At 37.2% G+C, this 27149-nt stretch overlaps 1 protein-coding gene across 3 annotated transcripts in view; it reads left to right on the forward strand.

The window, feature by feature from the left end:
- Positions 1-27149, forward strand: part of CRPPA (CDP-L-ribitol pyrophosphorylase A) — a 296085-nt gene that overhangs the window by 76819 nt on the left and 192117 nt on the right. For 2 of the 3 annotated variants that reach the window (XM_065884349.1, XM_065884351.1), the window contains 2 exons: positions 14133-14237; positions 21522-21567. In XM_065884349.1, the coding sequence (XP_065740421.1) occupies positions 14133-14237; positions 21522-21567 (151 nt within the window). The remainder of the gene's footprint in view (positions 1-14132; positions 14238-21521; positions 21568-27149) is intronic. The other variant, XM_065884350.1, reaches the window with a different exon arrangement.

The following is a 27149-nucleotide window of genomic DNA, read 5'->3' on the forward strand; positions in this document are numbered from 1 at the left end:
ATGATTTTTGTAAGTCAGTTACTCCTGAGTTTAGGAGTATTAATGTCAGATATGAAAGAACCAAATATGCAGAAGTTGATACTATGTATACTATTTATATACATGTTATATCCACCATGTTATTTTAAATTATATTTTAGTACTAAATAAATATCTTCTAAATGTCTTGTTCTTTAAATTGGAAATATCTTTCTCTAAAATGTGCTTGTGTCTGCTTTGATGTTTTAATTACAGTTAAGTAGATATGCTAAATTAGCAGATCAGGCATATTTTCTCCTATTAGACTAGTCTCCTGTTAGACTACTAGTAGTAGACTAGTAGACTAGTAATTTTCACATTAGATGGAATTAGTGGCTTAATGCCCTTTGTGATTAAATAGGCAAAGTGTTTAAGCTTTTACTTAAGAGATGTTTCTGGAAACAAGAACATCAGTGTCTAATACAAAGCACATGCCTACACTGAACTAGTGAGTTGAAACTCAATTCTTAGGGTATATAATCAAAATCTCACTTGTTGTTAAATACAGGCTCATTATTACTGTATAGATGCTACGGTTGGCATGAAACCAGTGGTTAGACTTTTCTGAAATAGGTGCTGTGTGTGTGTGTGTGTGAGAGACAGAGGAAAAGAGGGAGGAAGTGAGGGGAAGAGGGAGAGTAAAAAGGATGAGAAAGAAATAGATACAGAGATGAGGGCGGGAGGAGAGGAGAAATAGAGAAAGAGAAAAAGACAGAGAAACAAAGACAAAAGAAAACAGAGGGAGAGACACTAGAAGAGGGACATAGACTGTGAGCATATTTTTGGAAAAGTTGAAGTAGGAAGGGTTAAATCATAATTTTTCAAGCTGTGTTCCATGGAACATTGTTCTTGAAGAGAGTAAGTTTTGGAAAAAGATCTCTTGGTGAAATATACTTGGGAAATGCTAGACATATTCCCCTTCGAATATTCAAAATGCATATTAGTAAACTAAAGTCTCTGAAATGGAAGTTGCTGAACTATGTTGAAGTTAACATTTCCTGAACTTATTCGCATAAGGAACATTTGCTGTGGATCACAGCTAATAAAACTCAGAAAATAGTGTACTTCTGCACAAAACTGATGGACTTGGAGACAATTGTCATGTATTTTAACTTTTCAGTTACAGCTAAAGGGGAGGTAAAGGCAAGTGAGGAGCAGTGGCAAGAAAAGGTGAAGGCAATCTTGTTTTACGTATTTTTCTGGGGAATAGAAATCTACTTATTTTTGCTAAGCTGTATCATAAAAATAGTGTGGGTAATAATGAGGCTTTTAAAAATTGACAAAATTTAAAAATTCCTATTTGTGCCGTAGAACTTTAAGAATGCAATGAATTGGTTCTTATTGCTTTGCAGAATTCCTGACATATGGTAGTTGTTAGTTTGTGGGTATATGTGTAATGGATGAGTGCGTTTTATTGTGATCTTTAAGATGTTACAGTTTCATGGAATTTATTACTTATAAGAAAGAAAGCTAGAGGAAAATGAAAGTTATTTTCAGCTTCTGATCCTTGATGACTGAGCTTTACCTTTTCTAGATTGGTAAATTGAGGGAAAGCTATTGAAAACTGCTGAAACAAGCAGGTACATTTGCTGGTTTAACCTGATCTAAAAATCCCTCAGTTGAATGCAGTATTTCTTTTACTTGTGGCTAACTAATATCATAGTTTCTAGGAAGTTGTCCTTTTTATGTCCTTTGCAACCACAGGAGAATTAGATTTTATTTAGGCCTTTTGTTTTTTTTAACTAAAGAGATTCCTTATGAAAGTACATAATTTAAGGCTTAATCTGACTGTGAAATCTTTGGCTTTTTACGAATGCTGGCTTTTTGTGTGTGCATACATGTACTCGTGTGTGGGATTATTTATACTATTACTGTGAAGTTTACAGTTGAGAAAAAAAGGTTGGTCACAGGATAAGGCAGTATCTCTCAGGAGTTAATTTTTCACATGTATACTTTAATACTTTCAGATTGAAGTCCATGTTCCTTAATCGTTAATCAAATACTATTTGTACATAATCTAAGGACAGTGGAAGATCTGACTACACTCTAAAAACAATCTTAGATTGTTTATTAAATTAGTACAGATGTACTGTTCTCAAGTAATCCAGGTGACAGTAGTGTATGGTTTCCAGAGCCATATGATTACCACTAAAGTTTTGTAAGAATCTGTTTGATACCTCTGGAATATAGTTTTAAAATACACTACTATTTGATTAAAAATTTCTTTGCATTTTTATCAGGCACAGGTAGAAATGCTAGCAATGAAGTAGTGGATAAAATAATGCATTCATTATCTCGCAGGCTCCTAACTAGTGCCAGTGTTAACTTCATTTTGCATAGGGCCTTAAATAAGTCTGATGTACCTCTTGGACATAATCAGTGATTAAAACTGTATGAAGAAACATTTTCTTTTAAAAGTTGTGCCTTTGGTGAAGTTTCCTGCAGTGGGGTTAAAATCTTTTAATTGTTTCAGTGATTTAACTCCAGCTGCCTAGACAGCCATTGCTAAAGGATCCACTTTTCCTGCTGAGGCCTGAGGTGTGTGCTGTGTTGTGTGGTGGTTAGCAGGCAATCATGTTAAAAATGACCCCAAATTACCACAGGTTCTCGCTGAAAACATAGTAGGAAGTATTCCATTATGCAAACTAGAGGTAGAGTTACTTATCTGTGGCTCTTACAAGCAAAGCAACAACTTAGGAATTGATTTGCAAGAGTATTATGATTTAATCTAAATGTAGTGCTTTGTAGTGTTTTTAATTTATGGTAAAATTGAAGTAAAACTGGTCTTTTGAATGTGGTCTGCTTAGATTGTTCTGTATTTAATCATCGCATTTGTACAGTGAAACATCCAGGATATTTAAGTTCCTCAGTTAAAAATTAAGTCAGGACTCTCAAATCTTTTAGGAAACTGAATAAAATAATACCAAGGAATAAACGACAGGAGGAGAAACCATTAAAAAAGAAAAACCTCTAAAAGTTAAAAGAAATTAAAAGATGTTCTCTCACCAACGGTTCTACAATGAGTGGACGTGTCAGTATCATCTTTCTCTACGGTGAAACACATATGGCTTTCAAAAATATGAAATAAAATGGAAGTTACAACAGGAAGCCTCTTTAATCTGATTTTTATGGAGAAACTGAGAAAAAAGACGAATCATACGGTTTCTTAGCCTTTGGCAAAGACAATGTGTGGTGAATATGGCCTGGCATTTTTGTTGCAAGTCCATGATGTGGAATATACCAAGGTCAGGTGTGGTGAATTTTCACTTCTGTGCAAGGCAAGGGGAGTGAGTGTTGCACGTTGCACCTTTGTTGCTGAACCGAGGATCTCCCCCTTTTTAGTGCCTCTGTTGATATATCATACGTAGATACTGATATGTGTGCATTGATATGAGTGTATATATTGATATAATTTCTTAATAAGCATACAGTTTTAGGGTAAAAATCACCACTTAAGAACATTTTTAGTGAATCGAATGTATGAAAGAAAAAATATTTCATCCTGGGGAGAGTATATACATCTCTCCAATGGCTATTCCCTTGGAGTTACCGTTTCTCTGTTTGCACAAGATGCACTTTGAAAAAAGTGTTAGGGTGCTTGTTACTTGATACCCTTGAGTGCTGGCCACCTTCCCTTGCTTTTCCCCAAGGCCGAGATATATTTGAATATAATCAGAGTTTGACCTGGAGTGAATTGGAGAACTCCGCATTCTTGGGAAAGGAGAAAGTAAAAGAACTGCTGTTTCTTTTAGGTGATGATTTGAAAGGCCGATACAAAATATTTTGATTCTTTTAGGAAAAACAGAAAAAAAAACATGATAAAAGTGAACTGGAATGTCTTATTCAAGGTGCTAATTTTCATTTTATTCTAACCTGGAAAGACATAAATTTTCAAACTTCTAGTTTTTCTTTGACATTGCAGCAAGGCAACTAGAAATGGTCCCTGGTGGGGCAAATGTGGCATGTTTGTGATTTGATAGTGTTTAGACACTGGATAAAATTGGTCCTAAATTGGTCCTATTTGGAATTGCACCAGGGAGGAAGCTTGTTCTATCTTGTGGCTGTGCATTTGAATGATCAAGAGATAGCTTCTTGTGTTCAGTATATTCTCCCTGAGTCTTTCACAAGCATTGTACTTTCTGGGGAAAAAAATTACACAATTTAACAAACTAAAGATTTGGCAAGAATTATTTAGGTATGTTTTGAATCTTCTTCTTAAGCTGAAAACATAACACATACATAACTGATTAACATAGATGTAACATAGATTCATTACTTTTTTCAGGATTACTGCTTCAGCTTTTCTGTGGTCCCAATGCGTACAAATTCAGGTAATTTTAACTCATAATGGACTTGATGGCTATTAAATCTTCTAATGTGAGGATTCCCTAGAGAATAAGACCTCTGTGATAGGCTTTGTAAGACAGGTGATCTATCCTGATCCCAGGATATCCAGATTTTAAGAGGGATTTCCTTCTTTGATATCTACATGTCTTTCCTACTCTTGATATTTTCACAATGAAAACTAATCAGAGCTGTTTCTTTTCCTGTATTTTTTTTTTGTTTTTGGTAGTTCATCTAGGCCTTTCTATGTTGGATGTCTGTTTAATATCACGATATTCCTTTTGGAAAGAGAATGTGCTTTTGCTTACATTGAATAGCAGGGAATAAATGTCAACACTCAGGAAATAATTATTAATCTGGGAGGGAATGCAGTTCTTTCAGAGGACTGAGAGCTGGGGTTGGGTATGAGTCCTACGTTTTGTCCTTTGTACTATCACCAAAATTTGTTTTTTGTTTTTATTAAAACATATCCCAATCTTATGAAAAGGTGTTACTGCACTATGCTTTTTGAGTATAAAGACTAAATTTTTTCACAGTAGTTTACGGACAGACTATCACTTACCTATTATATTGCCAAGTTCATTATATGTTCCCAAAACATGGTTCAAAAAGGAGTGCCATTTCTTTCAACGTTGGTTGTATGGTCGATATATTCCATTGTACAAGTTTACTTTAAGGTTTTAAAAATGGAATTTTTTGAATGTTCAGTGCATGGGAGAAGAGTCTACCTGTGTTGATACTAATGAGCTAAGACTCTGGAGACTTCAAATATGCTGTGACAGGGGTACCCAGGTAGCATTCTTGCAGAGAATAGTCAGTCTTGTCATTTTGGTTTGGAAAAGATTTTTGGATAATTCGTCATATTTATGAATAATCATCAGTGATGCTGGTAGTTATACAATCTTTCAGAAGGATTTTGAGATAATTGCGTCTATCAGGAACTTTTATTGGTATTGGAACTTTCCACTGTCTATGGAAGTTCCCTGATTAGCTTTTGAGTTTACGAGGAAGAGAGATTAAAAGTTTCCCAAGAAGGACATGTAAGTTATTGGAAAAAGAGAATTCATTGGTAACTGGCAAGCTGTTGAGACCTGAGTTACTTCTAGGGGTTTTGCTGCCTTATGATTAATCCATTTTTTTCACCTCATCTTCTAAATTTATGATTTCTGTTTTTCTGTAACTTCAGATTTAGTTTCCACAACCTCGCGCTCCAAGAGGAGTGCATGCCATAGTAGATTTGACTTCCTTTCTCAACTGGCAAATTCTTTCCTCACGTCCTAGTGCAAACTTTGGGCATATAGAGCCTTCATCAGCCCGTTCACCCAGATCATAAGCTACTGATCATCTGTTGGACTGGCTGCTCTAGAGATAGGTCCCCACCGATAGACCAGTCAGCAGAACCTATGGAGTGGGGTTGGGGAGGAATGGGTATGACAGGAAAAAAAACAAGGTTGATGCTTTCTTAGCAGGGATTGTAGATCGGGTATTTTCTTTCCCAAAAAGGGGTGGGGGGTGGGGAGGGCACGGCCAGCACCCAATATTGTTTAAAAGATTCAAGTACAATATCTCATCGATATCTTAATTATTGGAACAGGAGCAGATAAATTTGGGCAAAGTTGGAAAACCTCACATTGTTTCCGGCACTTTGCCTGTTGTGATAAAAATGAGAAGGATGAAATTAAAATTCTGTCTTATAGAACTCAGTTGTTACATTATTGGATGGATTACATAAGGATAATGAGGATAGTGATTGTGTATAGAAGAGTGTTCATTTTCCCTAGGCCTTGTTAGTGGTGTACCATGTATTTGCCTCCATCTGTACTAGAGGTGGCAAGGGCCAGTGTAATTCATTTTGAACACAGGGTCTAAGTACATCAAAGGCTGGTGCACAGAGTGAGGTGTAATGGCACAGAGGAGTTGGGGTTTGCCAGTGGCATGCTCTGCTGGTCCATGCTGGAATCTATAGAATACGTAGAAAAGGAGCAGAAACGTGACCAACCGCTTGGGCTGTGTTTTCCCTCACACGGTCTATACTTGTTGACAACAAATGGAATGATCCCCATTCCTTGTTGCTAAGGAAATCTATTAAGTTTCTCAGAATAGAATGCTACCTATTACAGAAATATTTCAATCCAGGTGTTCCTGGCCGACTTCCCAGTGTCCCCAGACAGTCCTACTAAATAGGTGCTCACTGGTCTGTAACTGGATTCATCCTGCCCAGAGACCACAGCCTAGCTCTCTGATGGTGAGGGAGGGACATGCAGGCCTTAGTTCAGGCTCTCATCAATAAGTGTGTGTGTGTGTGTGTGTGTGTGTGTGTGTGCGCGCGCACACACGCATGTGCTGTGCTTTGGGGCAGCTCTGCTTTGTACTGTGGGTGTACATTGGCTGGACAGCTCTGCTCCATTCTTTCACCTTGGTTTGACCAGCAGTCTATCCAGGCATGTTCTCATGGAGGTGGCAGGTATAAAAGGGTGGAAACACACAAAGTTTCTTAAAGCCTAGATCTGCCACTGGCACACTGTCATTGCTGCCTTCTATGGGGCCAAATTTGTAGTCTTTTGTGTCTGGTTTCTAAGGCTAAAGCATAATGATTGCGAGATTCATCCATGTTGTTGCACATGTCAGTCTATTCTGTTTTATTGCTGAATAGCTTGTCATTGTTAGTTTTAGCCTCAATGGCCTAGTGTTCAGGCAAATTTAATTCCTGTTCTCTTAGCTCTAACTTTTCATGATTGAAGGATGTAGGCTAGGCTGTAGAGAAGAGTTTTTAGGAGCCACAGAGTTTCATAGAAAACCTAGAAACAGAGTTTCACAGTGTTTAAGTCAACAGTTGATGCTGGGGGAACTAGATTGTAAAGTGAGACTCAGAAGAAACATTTGAAAATATCATGTGAAATATGAGAACCAGGGAGAAGGCTGAAGGTACTAAAATTAGTGTAAGGAATGGGCCAGCAGGAGGCTATTGGACAAGTTGTTGAGACGGTGGGATAATTTTAAAACCGTAGTTTTGGTCTTGAGATAATGTTTGGGGTTTAAAGCAGATTGTTACAGTTTTAAGTGTTGCACTGAACTCAGGTTAAATTTTGTGCAACTTGTATCACTGAAGAAAAAGTAGAACTGATGTCATGAAGTCATTGGTGCTTCTCTTCATTTCCCACAGCCTGTGAACATACAGATTTAACTTTGATCTCTTTGTGTTGTATTTGCTTGTATATCTTCTCCAGCCTCATTCATCCTTCCTGGTGCTTAGAGAAGGATGCCTGGCAACTTTTCCATAAATATTTGCTTGGAATCTGGATAGATACTCCTCAAGTTTTTTGATCATTCTTTTTCCTGTTTCTCTCATAAATGTTGGACATGTATTTACAGCTTCTTATGAGTATTCCTGCTAGATGTTCTATAGGGAACTTAAACTGATGCCATGAATCTAACCAATGGAACTGTTCCCTTTTTCTGCACCTTCCAGCTGGGGTAATAATGTCACCAACCCTGTTGATGCCGAAATAGCTTCTGGCTCTGGGCCCTCCCTTCTCTGTTTTCTGGATTTATTTCAGATCCTCATGATCCCTTTTTTCTTTTTCTTTTTTTTTTCTTGCGGTACGCGGGCCTCTCACTGTTGTGGCCTCTCCTGGTGTGGAGCACAGGCTCCGGACGCACAGGCTCAGCGGCCATGGCTCACGGGCCCAGCCGCTCTGCGGCATGTGGGATCTTCCCAGACCGGGGCACAAACCTGTGTCCCCTGCATCGGCGGGCGGACTGTCAACCACTGTGCCACCAGGGAAGTCCCCTCATAATCTCTTGATGAGATTACAATAGCAGCCTTCTAACACAGCGGTCCCCAACCTTTTTGCCACCAGGGACCAGTTTCGTGGAAGACAACTTTTCCACGGTCGGGGTTTGGGGAGGGATGGTTCAGGCTGTAATGAGAGCGATGGGGAGCGGCAGATGAAGCTTTGTTGGCTCACCCGCCGCTCACCTCCTGCTGTGCGGCTCGGTTCCTAACAGGCCTTGGACCGCTGTCCTTCCGAGGCCTGGAGGTTGGGGACCCCTGTTCTAACAGTTTTCTCTGCATGAATTTAAAGTTACCTTATCTCTGCAGCTGGGTATTGATCCAGTTTTTCAGTTTTTCCCCTAGTTGTTGACCCTGGGGCTGGACAATGCATGTGTGATATGTCTGCTCAGTGGGTTTCTGGGCACTATGTCAATTCCTTAATTTTATTTGCTAACTTCGATCAGTTTACTTTTTCAAAGAAGATACATAAGAGTAAAATATTCAGTGAACCTCTTAGTTTTTAATAGTGCTTGACAGTATTTGATTGTGAAGCTGAAAAGAAATAGTTAAAAACAGTTATACAATTACCAGTGAAATTTACTTTTCCATGTTATTTTTCCCTCTAATTATCTGGATGCAGAAAAGAAGTATCATCTTCTAGGTAATGTTTAACTGATGCATATGGGTGGTGTTTGCCTATAAGTTCATAGTGGCTTTTGGTTGGGTAGAGCTGATAAAAATGTGAATAAACTGACAGTTTTTTGTTTTAACTGATAAGTGTTTGAAAGCCATTTGTAAATGTAATTCTGTATAAACTCTTCTAAAAATTGGTACTCATAGAAATCTTGTCCTTAGCCAGGTCATTTGTAATTTGTTTCCTGAAGACTGATGATTGCATTTATGTTATCAGCCTCATATGGACTTAGTCTGAGGTTGTTTATTTACTCATAAAATGATTGGATATATTGTAAGAACAAAGCTTCTTGGACAACTGTCTCTCCTGTAATTCTCAAATACATTGCATAATTCAAACAATGTAAATGTATGCAAAATGCTTCAAGTTTGATTTTCAGATGATAAATTGAATGCAGGTGTTCATTGTTTACCTCATTGTAAGATAGCCTATTTTGTTTCTACTTGAAACAGTCTGAGTATGGTTCTATAACTGCAGAGTGAGAAACCTGTGCATGCATGCCTTTGATTTAGTTTTTCTCTTATGTGTATATTCTTTGTTGGGCAAACTTCCCAGGCTGCTTTGCAGAACTAATACTGTGAGTGATGTTAAAGCTGGAAAAATAGATATGTAATCGGATTATTTGTAACCATGGACCATTATATGATTACCATAAAACAATAGTTCCTCACTTTTTTTGTGTTATAAAAGCTCTGACACTTGTAGAATCCCTTCCCAGAAAAATAACTGCATTATACACACAATATTATTTTCAGAGGTTTTTCCAGTCCCTCTGAGTCCTATTGACTCACCTCATGTTAAGAACTCTGCTACATTTTAATGTGTTGTTTATGGGAGTATAAACTGAAGCCACCTTTGTGGATGACAATATGGAATTACTTACCTGCTTCTGGGTAAAGATAACCAACTGAACATGTATCTAGTTTTGTTCACTACTCAAACCTCACTAAATCCACTTAGCAAGGGATTAAAACCAACATGAACCCACGGAAATAAGGAGAATGAGAGGTGGTGATGGCAAACAAATAAATAACCAGAAAACAGGTGAATAAATAGTAACTGATGCAGTTGATCTGAGAAGGCTGAATTATAAGAGAGTTGTAGGGAAAGCTAAGAAGTAAAATTGACTACAATAGAATTCCCCAAAAGTTCAGGTAGCACCAGATACTCCTAGAACTGAGTGAAGGGGGACAAAATAAGGAGGCTTTGCCGGAACATATTTTCAAAATAGTCTGATCTCTAAATCACCTTCTCTACTCTATGATTTCCCCCCACCACCACCACCACAGAGACAGGTGGGGGTGAAATGCTTCCTCGGTCTGGGGAGAACACTGGGTGTAGTTGAGGGAAGGAGTGCCTTGCCCCAAACGGTGACTAACAGACCATGTGCACATTGTCTGCCCAATGTGAGAAGCCCATGGTCTCTTCTCCCACTCAGCAGCCAACATCCTGGCGGCTTGGCTTTCTGTCTTGGCTGGAGATTGGAAGTGTTTTATTTGAGTAATATGTCTAGTCGAAGAAGACAGACCTAAGAGTACTAACCTCAGAGGTTCCCCATCTCCGTATAGTGAAGCTCACCGTTCACAAACCCCACCCCTGCACTCATTGCTTAATAGCTTTTTAATCTTCCACTCTTAAATATAAGCTGACAAGTTTACCATACCACGTGAAGAATGCACTTTACTGTGGAAGATAGAGACCAAAGCAAACAGAAACGCCTAATATGAGGAAGCAGTGAATATGTAGAGAAAGGAAAACTTTTTTTTTTTTTTTTTTTTTTTTTTTTTTGCGATACGCGGGCTTCTCACTGTTGTGGCCTCTCCCGTTGTGGAGCACAGGCTCCGGACACACAGGCCCAGCGGCCATGGCTCACGGGCCCAGCCGCTCCGCGGCATGTGGGATCTTCCCGAACCGGGGCACAAACCCGTGTCCCCTGCATCAGCAGGCGGACTCTCAACCACTGCGCCACCAGGGAAGCCCTGTTTGTCTGTTCTTTAATTCTAGGTCTTTGTTAAACATTTCTTCCATCTTCTTGATCTTTGACTCCATTATTTTTCCGAGGTCCTGGATCATCTTCACTATCATTCTGAATTTTTTTTCTGGAAGGTTGCCTATCTCCACTTCATTTAGTTGTTTTTCTGGGGTTTTATCTTGTTCCTTCATCTGGTACATAGCCCTCTGCCTTTTCATCTTGTCTGTCTTTCTGTGAATGTGGTTTTTGTTCCGCAGGATGCAGGATTGTAGTTCTTCTTGCTTCTGCTGTCTGCCCTCTGGTGGATGAGGCTGTCTAAGAGGCTTGTGTAAGTTTCCTTGGCAGGCAGTTTCTTAACCAGTGTACCAGCAAGGAAGTCCCTGATTTTTTTTTTTTTAACATATTGGACTTTGTGGTTGAGTCTTCTATTATCTTTTTCTGTTTTCCACCCTTCTAAATATTATCCTCTTAAATATTATCCTTATTTTATGAGTATAGACACTGTTATGCTGGGGTTATTAAGTCTTTATTAACAGTATAGTTTCTAGCTCCTATGAAATACTTTATTTTTTATTTTTTGCCTTTTTCACCTTATCATTCATTTTAGTTTTACCTTGGGTTTCAGTTAAATCTGGGTTTTTTGCTCATGTGTGTATGTTGGAGACTGGTTGGATTTGTGGATTTTATAAGTGGGCCTGCTGATTGTGAGGTTCACTGTAGGGTGACTGGGGTTGGCAGTGTATGCGGGGACCTCTGACAATAGTGTACCAAGGGCTTCTGCCTGAGGAGAACATCGTTAACACTATTTTGAGCTCCAAGTTGAGGGAGGCAGAGGGTTCTCCACACCTATGTATTTGTGTGTTTTTCATGTGATCGGTGATAGCACTATGGCCCCCATGCTGGATAATGTCGATACGTTGTGTAGTTACACGTTAATTAACTTACTTGATTAAAACCTACCATCTTGCTGGGTGATTTATTTTTGTTCCTTTTCTTTTTTTCTGCCTGCCTTTGTATTAATTTCTCATTTTATGATTCCCTCTTATCACTATTGACTTCTTACTCTAAAACATTTGTTTAGTGATTACCTTGAGTTTAAACTCACAGTCACTTTGAAATACTATTATTACACCTCTTCATGAGCACCCAGTAACAGGTTGCTGAAGAAGACCCTGCGGGTGGGTATACACTCCTGTTGTGGCTGTGATTCCCAGAGGTTCTACATTCTCCTAGTTTCCTCCACTCAGTATTTGACAGTTTGTTGGAATTTTTAGGTGATTTCTTCTTACCTGCCTGTATGGCACTCTCTCCCTTTTGGGGGGAGGCATGCCTTTTCTTAGATTTAGGGGTACTTGGTTATCCTGTGACCTCAGCTCTGATGTTTTGAGAAAAAGTTCTGCTTTTGTTTTTCTTTTGTTCTGAAATGAGCATCGTTTTTGTCAGCTTTCCATATCCTAGGCAGAAGTGGAAATCGTCATCCATGTTCTTAAGAAACACATTCAGAATTTAATTTGTTATTAAGCATGCTGTGTTTTTTTTTTTTGAGGTAACTGTAGAAGCAAGGTTTAATGCAAAAAAGTTACCAAAAACCCTGTAAATAGTTGTAATATTAATCTATACAGTGAATAACAGCTTCAGACTATTTCTGCCAGGATGGCTCAGTATCTGTTTCTAGTATATATTTCATAAGTACCTGCTCCATCATTTTCCTTATTTCCTGTTGGCTCTGTTGATTGGAATCCTGAAGGCTTCATGCAGTTTGTAAGCTGTTGCCATGTTGGCTGATACATCACATGAGTGGCAGGAGCACAGCATCAAGTAATTCTCATCCCTGAGATACAAAGGAAGAAGTTGTTCCTGTGGGTTCCTCTTAGTATGCACTTTGTGAACGCTTTTAAGGCTGTCCATGCATGTGTTCAATATCTTGCATCTGGAAAGAGGCAGGAAAAGGGTTATTGCTAGTCATCTCTGGAATTTAACTGTGTGTTAGGAGAGAACTCTTTTTTTACTGTAGGTTGGTCTCACTTGCATACTACTAGATGAGCCTGTGCAGACGTTGAAAGTAGAATGTAGAGGTTTACCAAAACTTAATGTATTTGAATGTAACAACTGCTGATAATACTATATTAGAGATGAAAATGTTTAATAAATGTCATGTTAGGTAGTATATCAGTATAGAAAGTTTAAGCTGAGACTGTTCTGATTAATTTGGGACTCTGGGTATACTTGATGGTTATATTTTCTTGTACATTAACTTCATAAATCTTTAAAATTTGGCATTTCATAATCTCAAGTACAATAAAGATTGGCAAAGGGTGCTAAATGTCATATTCATATTTGTTGTCTTCCTGCAGTCTGTCTTATATGGATATGCTCTTTGTAAAATGCAAATCCAGCAGATGTCTGCAACGTCTATATCTTTGTTTGGCACTTTTTGCCTGAAGGGTATCCCTATGCTTGAGTTTTATTCAGTCTTTGGAATGAGATCAGAGACCGTTTCCTCTGATGGGCCTTCCCTGATACCCTCATATAGAATTAAGTATTTTATCTCCTGGTCTACTTATAAATATTCCTCTATTGCTCCATATCACATTCTGTTATAAAATATTTGGTATAGATCAACCTCCCCTTCTAGACTTCAGTTCCTTGAGGCCACAAAACATGTTTCATTTGTCTTTTTATTCTGGTCCTTAATACAAACCTTGGACTTGATAGGTACTTAGTGACTGCTACTCAGCTGAACTATATTGTGTTGGTCATTTTTGATGGTTCTGCTTAAAATGCTAAAAAATGTTATTTATATTTTACTAAAATCTAATGGGCGTTTACATTTTTTCTCATAATGAAAGACTGAAATATTGCCATGTTTAGAATCAAAATATATCCTCTAAAAAGGATATATTGATATTTAAAATACCAATTAATGAGAAAGCGGTATAAATATGAGCTAAGGGGTTTGGAGTTTTATGGATACCTATATTTGTTAAATCAAATCTGATACGGTAATCCTCGGTCATACCTTGAGGCATTTCACAAATGTGTTTGGAAATGTAGTTTTTGAGCAAAGGAAATGAAGTATTATATTTATCTGACACCTGAGACTATTCAGGAAGTTAAAAACTCTTCTGATTGCAACATCCTTGTTTTCTATTTGTTTCATTTGGCTTTTAGGGCATGGGGAGGATTAATGTACCTGATTAATCAGTAGCTAATTAAAGAGTTTGTGAGTTTTCTGGGCTCTTTTCCATGTACAGTTGATTATGAAATTAAAAGATTAGTTTATTTAAAATTATATTTCAACTTGTTAATTCTTTTTTCTTCCTACACAGTGTAGTGACTATGACTTGGAATTTGGAACTGAGTGTTTGCATTTGGCTCTAAAATACTGTCACATCAAAGCCAAACTTATAGAAGGATCTCCTGACCTCTGGAAGGTAAGGGAGTTGGTACTTAGCTCTGTTTTGGTGTGTCATTCCTGAAGATGTATTGTCTACAAGTACAGACAATTTCCAGGTGCTTTAGAAGATAGAGAAGTATGAAAGTATTTGGTTTCATATTGAAACAGTATTTCCAGGAATAAAGGTGTATGTGTATATGCATACATAAAAGGTGTTGAGTCTCACTAGGTTTTCTGAACCATCAAATATGGTATCATTTCTATTGCTCGGTTGCAAGAAAACTCACGCTGGGATAATTTATTCAAACAAATTCCATTTTAGCCAATAAGATTCTTTTATTCACAATTTTTGTGTGCGTTCTTTACCTATAATCTTTTACTCTGTAGCCTTACCTTCAACTGGATTGAGAGTGCAACTCTGCTTTCCAAAATAACAACGTTTCCTCACAGGCCTTGGGGTGGTAGCTCCAACTTAACTGGGTTGAAACACATATCTGCCAGTTTTGACCCAGTGGGGCTGGTGGCTAGAACCACTCACCTGCTCCTAAGAGGAACTGTGCTCTTTCCTGTGGTAAGGTTTGACTGCCTTTATGGCAAACTTCTTTCTTTAGGAGGAATGAAGTGGTTGTTGCACGATCATAGTTCAGCTTCCTGTTGCAGCAGGAGTGCTTTACAGCGTGACTCTCCTGTGTTTGATTGGGTAGAAATAGGTTGAATTGAGCAGTGTATTCTGAAAAAGAATTGTAGGGTCATATCATAGTTTTGAATAAGTATTGCTGCTTTTGAAATGTTGGATGAAATCTTTATAAAGCATCCCTCTAAATCTGGTTAGAAAACATTCATCCTAATTCTGAGATTATATGAATCTAAAAGCATACTTCCTCATTGACATAAAAAGAAAACAAAAAGCCCTATGTGTTGATTAGGTATTTTGTAAGTCACGTGGTGGGCCTTGCTGCATGCTAAGATTTTCTCATACATACTTAAATTGTTCTAAGATTACAAAATATTGACATGCCTGAATTATTGCCCGGTGGAGTAAATTAATGCAGTCTTATTGCTCTTTTAAGAGTATCCGAATATCATCAACCCAGAAGGCAAAGCTTTTATTCATTTTGTTTCTCCTTTTCTATATATGGCTCAGATGGTGATATGCATATCAATTGGGAGGATTTTGATAGTAACCAATTAGGTATTTTGTTAAAGATCCTGACCCATGTCACCATAGACCTGCTAGACTTAATTTGCAGACTATGTTGAAAAAAAAAAAAAAAAAAGTAAAAATTCAAGACATTTTATTGCTACTAACATGTCAGCACTCTCTGGCCTCATTGCTGATGTTTTAGGCTGTGTGAGTATCTACTTCTTGTGGGTATTCTGAGCCTTCTTTAAACTTGTAAAGTACCCTCAGGTCTGCAGGTGAAAGGAAAGCAGCACACTGCTCTTCTTTGAATTTTACACTCTGTCTTCACAAATGTATTTCAGTATTTTTGAGTGAAATCTCACATTGCAGTGCTTCCACCAGCAATACAGTGTCACGGTTTTGGTCCTTACATCTTGGCGCTCTGCTTCCCTTTTATGTGCAACAAATGTCAGGGCACTGAACTGTGGTTGGCCTTTCCAAGTGCTTCTATTCATTCTCCTCCTGAGTCATTTCATAATGCTGTTGTGGGTTGAATTGCATCCCACCACAGAAGATATGTTCAAGTCCTAGCCCCTGGCACTTGTGAATAAACACTGTTGTTTGAAAAGAGGGTTTGCAGATATGATCAAGTTAAGATGAGGTCAGATTGGTAAAGAAGAGTCCCTAAATCGGATCTGTAGGAATAGGAGAAAAGATTCACATACAGATAGGTGGAGAATGCCAACGACAATAGAGATAGAAATTGGAGTGATGCATCGACAAGTAAAGGAAAAGTGAGGGATCGCTGGCAACCCCAGGAAACAGGGAAGAGGTGGGGAAGGATTCTTCTCTAAAGCCTTCGGAGTGGGCAGTGGCCCTGCTGATACCTGGATTTCACACTTCTAGCCTCCAGTACTGTGAGAGGATATGTTCCTTTTTGAAGATGTCCAGTTTGTGGTACATTGTTATGTCAGCCCTAGGAAACTAATACACATGCCAAAAGGTGATATCCTGTTAGGCCCAGAGGGATCATTTTCATAGTATCACTTTCCGAACTGGGCCGGAGTGGGGAAGCCCTGCTCTTAGAATGTTTGAATAATGATGTGCCTTACCAGGGTCTTGGATTCTAAAAGGGCATGTAATGCAGTGAATTGGGCAAAAAGTCTTTCAAATTGCAGTTTTGAGGTCTGTTTAAGGTGTCAAATTTCTTCTGTGATTGAGGGGAAGTTATTTTGAGTGCAAATGATATAGTTGTTTCAGGTTCCCTATTTCCCTCTTCTGCCTCCTGTCTCATCATCCTCTACCTTTAAAAAATATTTTTGATATTTACTGGCTGTTCGTTTAGTCCTATTTAGCTTTTTGATGATACTGTATGAGTTGTCTTTAGTATAAGCTTTTAACTTAACTTTATGGTTTTATTTTGCATGGATAAAGAGTATTACCATTGCTGTTTAAACCAAAGCAATGGAATCTGCACATTGAAATAAGTGTTCTAATTCAATACTAATTCCAACGATGGTACAACTTTTTACAACTCAGAGTTGAAAGAAGATTTAGTACAATTATGCTAAAACTGGCATTGAACTTGGGTGGCAGGCCAAATACCTGGAACATGATTCAGAAATCTGACACAGTGAAGAGTGCACAGTGAAGAGAGTGCATATTTCAAGAGAATTTTCACTACCACAAAACAATAAGGCAAAGGAGGATTCTGAAATACAGAGCCAGGACACCTTCCCCTATCCCTCAGAAAGTGAGGGAGTTCACCCCTGGTGCTGGGAAGAATGACTAGAAATTTCTCATGACCACATGTAGGACTGTTATTTCATCTGCTGCTAGAAATCCCAGGAGGACTATTATTTTATATTTTACATACTTTTAAAAAAAATAGAAGTAAATGCAAAAAGTCAGCATTTACAGTTGAGGCCAGCCTTCCTGCAGTAGCTCCTCTGGGTTTAGAGGAAACATCAGTTTTTTCAGATCACCATGCAGGGTAGAGGACATCCTTGTGAATGAGCAAAGCCCCCTTCTTCTCCCTCCTTTTACCCTCCCTAAGAGCGACCAACCACAGAAGAATACAGGACCGACTCCTGATAATAGGGGTTGGCTCTTAAGCTCTGCCTGAGTGGTTGTGCCTAGCCAGCCCTTACTGAACATACCCTTATTTTAGAGAAATTTCATTTAGTCTATATAAGAGGAGACTACATTTAGTCTCCATTCCTTTAATTTATAGTTGTACCATATTTTTGTCCCAATATAAAGAGTTGGTCACTTACTATACTACACAGACCTAATTGAACAAACTTCTTGTTTCTAAGTGTTAAAACTGTCTTCAAGGCATAAAAGATTCATAATAAGTTATTGAAGAAATTTAACTGTATTCCATTGTCTGAAAATGCTTCTTTAGAAGACATTGATGTGTCATCACAACATTATTGGAATGACTGACTTTTGAGGATTTCTTTTGATGGGAATTACTTGTTTTAGATTCAAGTGTTCTAGCATCTTTGTTAAAAACAAAAAGTCTCACTTTTTTCTTTTTAACCTCAAAAATACAGTGTGGTGAAATTGTGTCTTTTCAGAGGTTTTCATCTAGTTATCCAGTCTAGAGGAAAGAACATTTTCTAGACAGACATAATTGATGAAATGGAAATCAATATAATATCCCCATCCAAATCTAAATTTGTATCTGTCTTCGAAATTTAAGATCTTCTGGCTTTATTCTAATTATTGGAGTACATACTCATTTTCTTATGAGGTGAAAGATGGAAGAACATTAAGTGTAGTCTGATTTATGTAAGATGGTGGCCAAGTGGACTTGGCTCTGAGAAGTCTCCTTAATTTCCCATATTGTCAACACAGAGCAAGACAAAGCAGGTACCATAGTGTCTGTGGAACGCACCTTGAGGTAGCTGAGAGTGCTCTGGCCTAGGAGTTAAAGGCAACTATCTCTGTGGCTCTCAGTTTCAGGTTTCTCTTCCACTGAGCATAAATATTTTTAAAGCTAAATACTTAGACGAAATATTGCACAGAAGCACAGTGAAACAAAACAGGCAAAAACTGAGCTAAACTAGGTGAGTAGCAGCTGGGGGGCTCTGAGCGTCAGCTGCGCAGAGCTTCCACACTGGTCTTCCGGTGGCCCCTGAGCTCTAAGGAGCACAGTCCAGTGAATCAGAGGATTGAGGCTCTTCTATCACTAGGGCTGATTTTTTTTTTTTTTTTTTTTAAGTAACTGTTTTCCATACTGAGGTATTATGCAAGGTCAAAGAAAACCTGCAGATCATGCTTACAGAAGAAAATCAATCTCAAAACTGATGATTAAACTTTTCATAAAATTAAAAATAAGGAAAGGACACTCCATATTACTGTAAAAGCTTGATAGAAAGAGTCATCAATTCAGAATTAAAACATTTTCAGTACTCTTCCCTTTGAAATTTGGCAGCTGTTTTATTTAGAAAAACAGAAGGCTGTTTTTCAACACAGTACTTTATAAGTTTGTCAGAAATATTTTGTAGTTTATTTTCCTTAAATCAGTGTTTGTTGAGAAGTATAGTTGAGGTTTTCAATAAGGCTTTATGTAGAAAATATTAAATAAACATCAAAGACTTTAATCTGTGTATAGTATGTATCCACAGCCAACAAGAAAATGTAGGCAAAAAGATGAATTTTAGGGGAATTCCCTGGAGGTCCAGTGGTTGGGACTCTGCGCTTTCACTGCAGAGGTCACAATTCAAATTTTGATGTCTTTCTTGTTTATACAATTACTTATTTAATATTAGTGTAGAAAGGACCTTTAGGTAATAATTCATGTATTTTATTCATAAGACTGATTCCAATGCAAAAATACTGTCTTGCAAATATGCTAGAAAAATCATTTTAGTATTTGAGACCAAATTTTTTTCATTAAAAAAACCCATTGTTAAGATAGATTTATTTGGAAAAAAGAATAAGGTACTTTCACAATTATTCTATTTAAATTTGGAATGCGGTTTTATCTCTCAAAGCAGGAAGGAATAAAAAATCAGCTATGGTAATTAGGCATCTTCCTGTTAATTTCTGATTTGAGTTTACCTTACATAGCAGACAGTTATAGGAAAAAAAGGCTTTTCTCACTTAAATTGCAAATACTGAGTGATGATTTCAGATATCTAGTTAACTTTGGGTTTTCATGGAAACAAATGTGTTTTTTTAATATTTAAATATTTAATATTAATATTTAATACCACGAGAGGTAGCTGTGTCCCCATTGCCTGTCCGAAGGCCGGGGGTTAGAAGGTGTTCAGAGGCATTTAAAAGAAAGAGTGGATGTAACTGACATGACTGGAAGCCTCTACCACAGGTGCGTGTGTGGGTTTGTGTTGTGGGAGCCCCGATTTTCCAGCCTTTTCTATTGCCCCCGAAGCCCCCATGTGGCTCTGCTCTAGGCCTTGAGGGTCTCTGCTTCCTGTCTGTCTTGAGCTCCGCAGCCTTGTCTTGTCTTTATTTGGTAAAATAAATATTTATTTATTTATTTATGGCTGCTTTGGGTCTTCGTTGCTGTGCGTGGGCTTTCTCCAGTTGCCGAGAGCAGGGGCTACTCTTCCTTGCGGTGTTTGGGCTTCTCATTGCAGTGGCTTCTCTTTTTGTGGAGCACGGGCTTCGGTACTTGTGACTTGCAGACTTAGTTGCCCCGCAGCATGTGGGAACTTACCGGACCGGGGCTCAAAACCGTGTCCCCTGCATTGGCAGGTGGATTCCCATTGGCAGGCAGATTCCCAACCACTGTGCTACCAGGGAAGCCCGAAACAAATGTGTTTTATTCAATTCTTATAAAAGAAATTTGTCCTCTAAAATGTTTCTACAGGTTGAGTTTTGCTCACTGTTTTCATTGCTCTATTCCAGCCCTTAGAGCAGGATGTACAACGTGGTAGTTATTTGATAAATATGTATTGAATGAGTGAATGAGGTCAATACATTCTTTAATTTGGTAAAATGCATAGTCTGAAGCTTTAAGTGTCTGTTTTCTACTTTTTTCCCCAGATAAGAGAACTGCATTTTGGGTCAGTAACTATAGTACTAGTTTTGGTTCACATGTGCTTGTTTTAGACATAATTTAACAATGTCATATTTGATTTTAATAGATTGGTCGAGTGCTTGAGGAAATTTCCATCTGTCTTACAGGTTAGCTGCTACATTAATTCTGGATTGTAAGGTATAGTTTTAGACCAGGGTTACCTGCCAGGATACAGGCATAGCAGGGAAACCTATTTTGGGTAGAAGTGCCCTGAGCCACTTACCTGAACAAAGTTTCTGTACAAGTTTAGTTAGGCTATAATCTCGAGGAAAATAGTCCAAATTATAGACAGGGAAGGGTATTAATTAGTGAGTATTTCTCAAAGTGGGTTTTTAGACCATTTGCATCATAAATCATCTGAACACGTGAATGATAAGCTCCTAAGACCTTATAGTACTTATTAACATATTTGATTATTTACTATGTTCTTCAGTTCTGTGATGTAGGAAAAGTGATTCTGCAGTGCCATGCGCTTGACATGTTCTGTACCTGAGCTCACTGGATGTACTCTGGGAACTATCTGTTGTAGGACCATGCAGGGTATATTACAAGGAATAGGTTATTGCAAGGAGGCTGTATGTTCTTAAGCAAAGATCATGATTGTTCTTATATACGTGGTGGTGCCCTCCAGGCTCTTTCTATCAGTTATGTATTAATAAAAATCTTAAAAAGGTGAACCTTATCTGGAAGTATACAGATAAACTCAATTCAGAATGAAGACCCTCAATGTGAATTGGTCTTTCAGAAGTATCTCATTTCAACTGAAAATGCAATTTGGTAATTTTTTTAATATATACTTTTCCTTCTTTCCTTCCAACATAAAACCTACTATTAAACAATAATTCTAATACTTTTATTTAAATGCTACCACATTTTCTTTGATATAATACTTATATTAATAAGACTTTGGTAACCACTGCCATATAACGTCCCAATTTACTTAAAGATTTAAAAACAAATCTTCAACCATTTGTAGAAACAATATATATTTTTTCTGAATAAACTGATGTGTTGTAATTTAAAAATTGTCAGTATTATGTGTTTATAGTTTCTCCAAAATCAAGAATTTCCTTGGGGGCATAATTTTATTGCTTTCACATTCCTTCCTACTCTGTTAAGTCTAATGAAGTTTATCTGTCCTCTAGGTGACCTACAAACGAGATCTGTATGCAGCTGAATCGATTATTAAGGGTATGTTTGGCCTTATGACTGTCAGTTCCTATGTTTCAAAAACGTAAGCCAGTTGAGAATTTCTCATGACATTTTAAAGCCCAGAATTCTCAGAAGTATAAATGCTGTAGGCCACGGAGGTCTGTGAGTTGTGTTTTTGCAAAATAATTACATTTATTTTGTTTCCTGCTTTGAAGTATCACTTATTATGATTTATGTAACATTGGTTTTAGCTTTTATAAAGGAAATACTTTATTAATTTGAGAAACGTAGGTGACATTGACACTATTAGAAGTGAAAACTGATATTTTAATTTATAAATAGATTATATTTCGTTTTTATTTATTCAGAGGACTGTCTACCCCCTCCCAACACTGCCATATCAGTACATTAGACAGCATCTTTTGCATGAGAAAAAAAATTTTCTGAAATAGAGAAATTGGGCTGAATGATTTTTAATTCCTTTTAGTTCTGACAATGACTGCAATTTTGTTTTGTAATTTTAGATATTATATATGTAATAACCCCTTTCTCATTCTTTTCATCTCTGACTCTAAGATCTCAGCTACACAGAAGTACTTTATTTCATAATCAACAAATATTTATCCCTGTGCTTGACACCGTGCTAGAAATGTAATGATGATGCACAAGGGACATTCATTCTGTACTTTTGCAACCTCCACAGTTCAAATCACAGTTTCTTAACCTTGGCACTATTGGCATCTTAGGCCAGGTAATTCTTTGCTCTGGGGACTGTTTTGTGCATCCTAAAAGTTGCCTGGCCTCTACTCACTAGATACCAGAAGCACTCTTCCCTCCCTCCCCTCCCCTGCTCTGACCATCAAATGTCTCCTGACATCACCACTGTTGTATGTATACATGGTCCTAGCCAAAATCAGAGGGGTCCACCCCCAGTGCCTAAGCAAGTGTGGTGCTTTACAATCCATTTGTAATTTACTCCTTCAAAAATATGTTAAGGACAGAACGATGTACTCAGATAGCGACTGAGAAGTGACCTTGTAAATTCAGATGTTGATTGAAGTTGAAAGAAATACTGAATGGGAATTGTGAGGGCAACAGTTTTTATTTTATTTTATGGAAAGCCTATTTAACAATCAATTGGCTTCACGTTCAGAAAACTGAAATCTTTTCTCTGTTCATAACATTCTGTATTTGTTAAAGTACATTAATTTACTTTAATATGTGTATCTGTGTATGTAAACAGATCATCTATAGCTATAAATCAAAATGTTGACATATATTTACATATGAGCCAGGCTATGTATAAACATTACTCTGGAGAAGTTGCCTAAACCATGTTGTAGTTGGCTATATTCTCAGCACAAGGAAATTTAAAACTCAGTCTGGTTTCTTTATAAACTCATATCTCCATGACCTAGGTAAAATGGAAGTGAGCCATTTTGTGAAAAGTTGGCAGGTAGTTCAAGTGAGGATGCTACATATCTCAGTACTTTGCCTATGTATTATCAAGAACAGGCTTCTTATCATGTAAAAGCCTACATTTTAAGTATAATTGCAGGGGGCTTTAGTTTTAGAAATTGTTTGCAGAGAGAAATTGTTTTGTTTAGGTAACATGTTCTAGTATGCTACTTGTCAAGTATTTAAAAAGTATTCTATTTTTATTCTTAGGGAAAGTAATCGGTCTGGATGTAAACAGCTGATTTAGAGAAGAGTCTCCTTATGTTCTTTCAGATTTGCATTTCTATTAACTTCCCAAGAGATTCTGATGTTGCTCACACCCTTTGAGGACCACTGCTGTGGTGCCTTCCTACTCTGTTTGGGTTTCTAGACCAGTAGTGTTGTGATTACCAGAGAACTTGAACGCAGAATGTCTGGCCCTGACACGTTAAGTCAGAATCTGCGTTTTAACGAAAACTCTGGCTCATTAGTTTGTACATTAATTTCCAGAAGCATTCTTCTAGGCTACTCTCCAGTCTTTAATAGTTGATGTTTTTTCCTAAATAATATCTTTTATTGTATTTAGAGCTTCACGTCTTTCCACGCGGTCAGTTTCAAATGTTTGTTGGCTCAGCTGGGGTTGCTACCTGCCTCCATGACTTGAACTAATACTGTCTCTGAGGCCTCATAGTAGAAACAATTCCGGGCATAGGAAAAGGGAAACTCTTAGATTTTTAAAAATAAAATTCTAAAATAGAGTATGGTATATAGCAGGCTACCTGTCTGAGCTATCTACTCACCTGTTTGCGTTTTCCATGTAAATGTTCAAAGTATATTTCTAGGCACTTGTATGACACAGCATTCACTGGGTACTTACTTTGTGCCAGGCATTGTTTAAAGCATTTAATATAGATTATCTCTTGCTTCTCCAAGAACTCAATGATGTAAGTAGTGTGGTTGTTTCTGTATTATAGGATATTCAAGGGTGCTAAGCAAATACTAATCTAAGAAGGATAGAAAATTAATTCTTAATTATAAATTTTTCTACGTTAGTTTACCTCTTTGTATAGCTGTTCTCCCTTTTTTCCTTAAGCAGAGATTATTCAGATTCCCTTCTCTGAAATTCTTGGGCTACATGTGTTTAGGCATTTTGATTACTTTGTATTTTCAGAAGCTACTGCTGTTTGTCATACATTATATCACATTACCAGTGGGATTTGGGACCTTACCACATAATGAAACTTACAGTACATGAATATTTATGCTCAATATTTAGAATGACTATAAAGCCCCTAGCCAGTTCAAGCTTAGGACTCATTTTGCCATCAAATTTTTTTTTTTTTAACATCTTTATTGGAGTATAATTGCTTTAAAATGGTGTGTTAGTTTCTGCTTTATAACAAAGTGAATCAGCTATACATATACATATATCCCCATATCTCTTCCCTCTTGCGTCTCCCTGCCTCCCACCTTCCCTGTCCCACTCCTCTAGGTGGTCACAAAGCACCGAGCTGATCTCCCTGTGCTATGTGTTTGCCATCAAATTTATATATGAAAACAATTTTAAAAACGTTTAAGAACTTTTTGGATTTCAGCATTGACTGTAACTTGGTGTGACCCTCTTTTAGATTTGATTCAGTGAAGGTGGAAAGAATGTCTATTCTTTTTTCTATCCTCTGACATTGAGTTGAACCAAATGTATTGGTATTTTTTCTTTAGAATCTAAGGAACATAAATTATGGGAATAGATGGTCTTTCCCTCCCACCTTACCTCTCTACCTGCCTCCAGCACATGCATATCGAGCTCCAGTGTATATATCTATCTTTTTTCTTTCTTAAAATAGAGATGATATAATATTTGAATGTATGCACTTTCGTCAAGGTTTAAAACCAGGACTTGGAGCACATGGCACTCATGCCAGGTACTTTATATGTTATTTCATTTGTTCTGTATAATGCTGTTAACATAGATACTACTGCTCTGAATTTTGCAAGTGGGAAAACTGAAACTTAGTGAGATTAGGTACTTTCCTCTAGGTCACACAGTAAGAGCAGGATCCACAATTTAATCCCCTTGTCCCTTCACCTTAAGCCTGACTCTATTCTGGGACGTGGCCACTTTGCACTTCTGAGTCATGTCCCTACTCACATTGACCACTAAAGTGGATACTGGATTCAATCTCTCTCTTTGGTGGGTACAGCAAATGGCTTATAAAATCCAGCCTGCCCAGTTCAGGTTCTGTTGGGTTAAAACCGTGTCTTCAGCTGGGAAGAATGATCACACAATTGATGCTGAAGATGTTATCTTCTAGTGCTGTGCTAAGCACACAGTAGTATTCTAGAGAGTGTGGGAGTGTGGGAAAAGCAGATAATATTGAAACTGCAGATTTCTAGACAAGACTAGAGAAAGAATAAAAATTAAAATTCAAAATCAGAATAATAGTTTCAAAATGATGGTTTGGGTACTGTTTCTTTCATTTTTAAATTCTGGTAGTTTAACATTCGTCACTGAGCCATAACAGTTTTTCCTCTTCTAGAATGGAACTTTTTTTCTCTGTGATATGAGTGCTTAGTATTCTGTAAGTTGTCTTTCCTGTGCTGCTTTTTTTACTTCAATACCAATTATTGCTGGCCAACGTATTATATTCTGATGCAACTATTTTCTTGTTTACTAAGTGTTTTTCAAACTATAAAATATTTCTAGGATAAATGTCAAAACTTGTAAGAGCTTTTCGTATTCCCAGATTGACTTGTCACTGGAACAGCATGTATATTTTGGTCCTTCTTAATTTATGTTCAGGTCCGTCTCTTCAGTAGGGGAATTTTGATGTAACTAACTTCAGGCAAGCTTTTGATGCTAAAATCCTCAAATTATGGTTTATAGCAAGTCTCAAAATCTGACTTTTTTTTATGTTGTTATATAAGTTTTATTTTTAAGCTTAATTTATTTTACTGTCAGTATATTTACGTGGATTTCCATTTATAGTGAACTGTTCAATAATAGGAAACATGTATATAAGTAGTACTCTCAGATTTCTTTTACAGTCTTTCACACACATAACTTTGAAAAATGTACAGTGAATCACAAATTTACTCTTATGTAAAACAAAGCATTTTTAATACTCCTTTTTCTGAGGTAGAGAATTGGATTCGGTCCTTGTTCTTTAATGTTTAACTCTTTTAGGCTTCGGTGTGTGAAATTTAAAACATAAACTTTTCTAGGGAGTAGTGTGGTTAATTGGTGCAGCAAGACTCTGGGTTGACTGACAGGTTTGTGAAGAGCCACTTAACAAAGAGATACTGTACTTTTGTCACATAAGCTGGTTGAGCCCACCCAAGCCTGCTCTGTGGGCTCAGACCTACGCAAACTATTAAAATGGTTACAACAGTAACATACTTTTATCTAGATTTCCATGTACCATGCAAACAGTCCCAAACACTTGATTTACTATGCTGACCATATTATGGCAAAAGGATCAATACTGTATGCTAAAATTTCCTAAGATGGAAATCCCCTAAGGGATTTCTAAATAAAACATTGCATTTATTTTCTACCAGCATCTTTGATCACATATTTTAATATTTTTAATTTTCTGGCTGGAGTGTTTTAAAAATAATTGTATTTTGTTCTCTCCTGGTTATGATTGTACAAACCCAAGTAGGCTAGTACTGTAAAAAAAAAAAAAAAAAAAAAAAAGCCTCATGGTAGTCATATAAAAATGGAAAAAATAGGTAACATCGATAATCATTTCATTTTTAACTGGCTTTAATTAATATTACTTAAAATAGTTAATAATGTTCATATAGAAATTCATGTCTTTCCCCAGTCATTATGTAATGTTTTCCGTTTGCTAAGAACTTTATTTTAAAGGAAATTGATTTCTTGGAAATACCGTATCGCCTATTGGTTCAGAACTTTAGACTTTATTCTGAAAATAGATTTTTATTTTCAACATCATTGATACAGGTGATTTCTTTCAGTGTCAAGTATTTATGCACAGTCAAGCTATAAATCCCCATATGCCTGTTTTTTTATGTTTCATACAATTTTTTGAAGGAATTAAATCAGTAGGTAAGCAATTGAATTCTTTTCTGCTTTTATCCATTGAAAGTAGCTGAATATACTTTTCAGTTGTCTCTGACTGAAAGGAAAAAAATCAAATCACATGTGGATAAAACTGATT

Source organism: Phocoena phocoena, chromosome 9, assembly GCF_963924675.1.
Source record: "Phocoena phocoena chromosome 9, mPhoPho1.1, whole genome shotgun sequence".
NCBI lineage: Eukaryota > Metazoa > Chordata > Mammalia > Artiodactyla > Phocoenidae > Phocoena > Phocoena phocoena.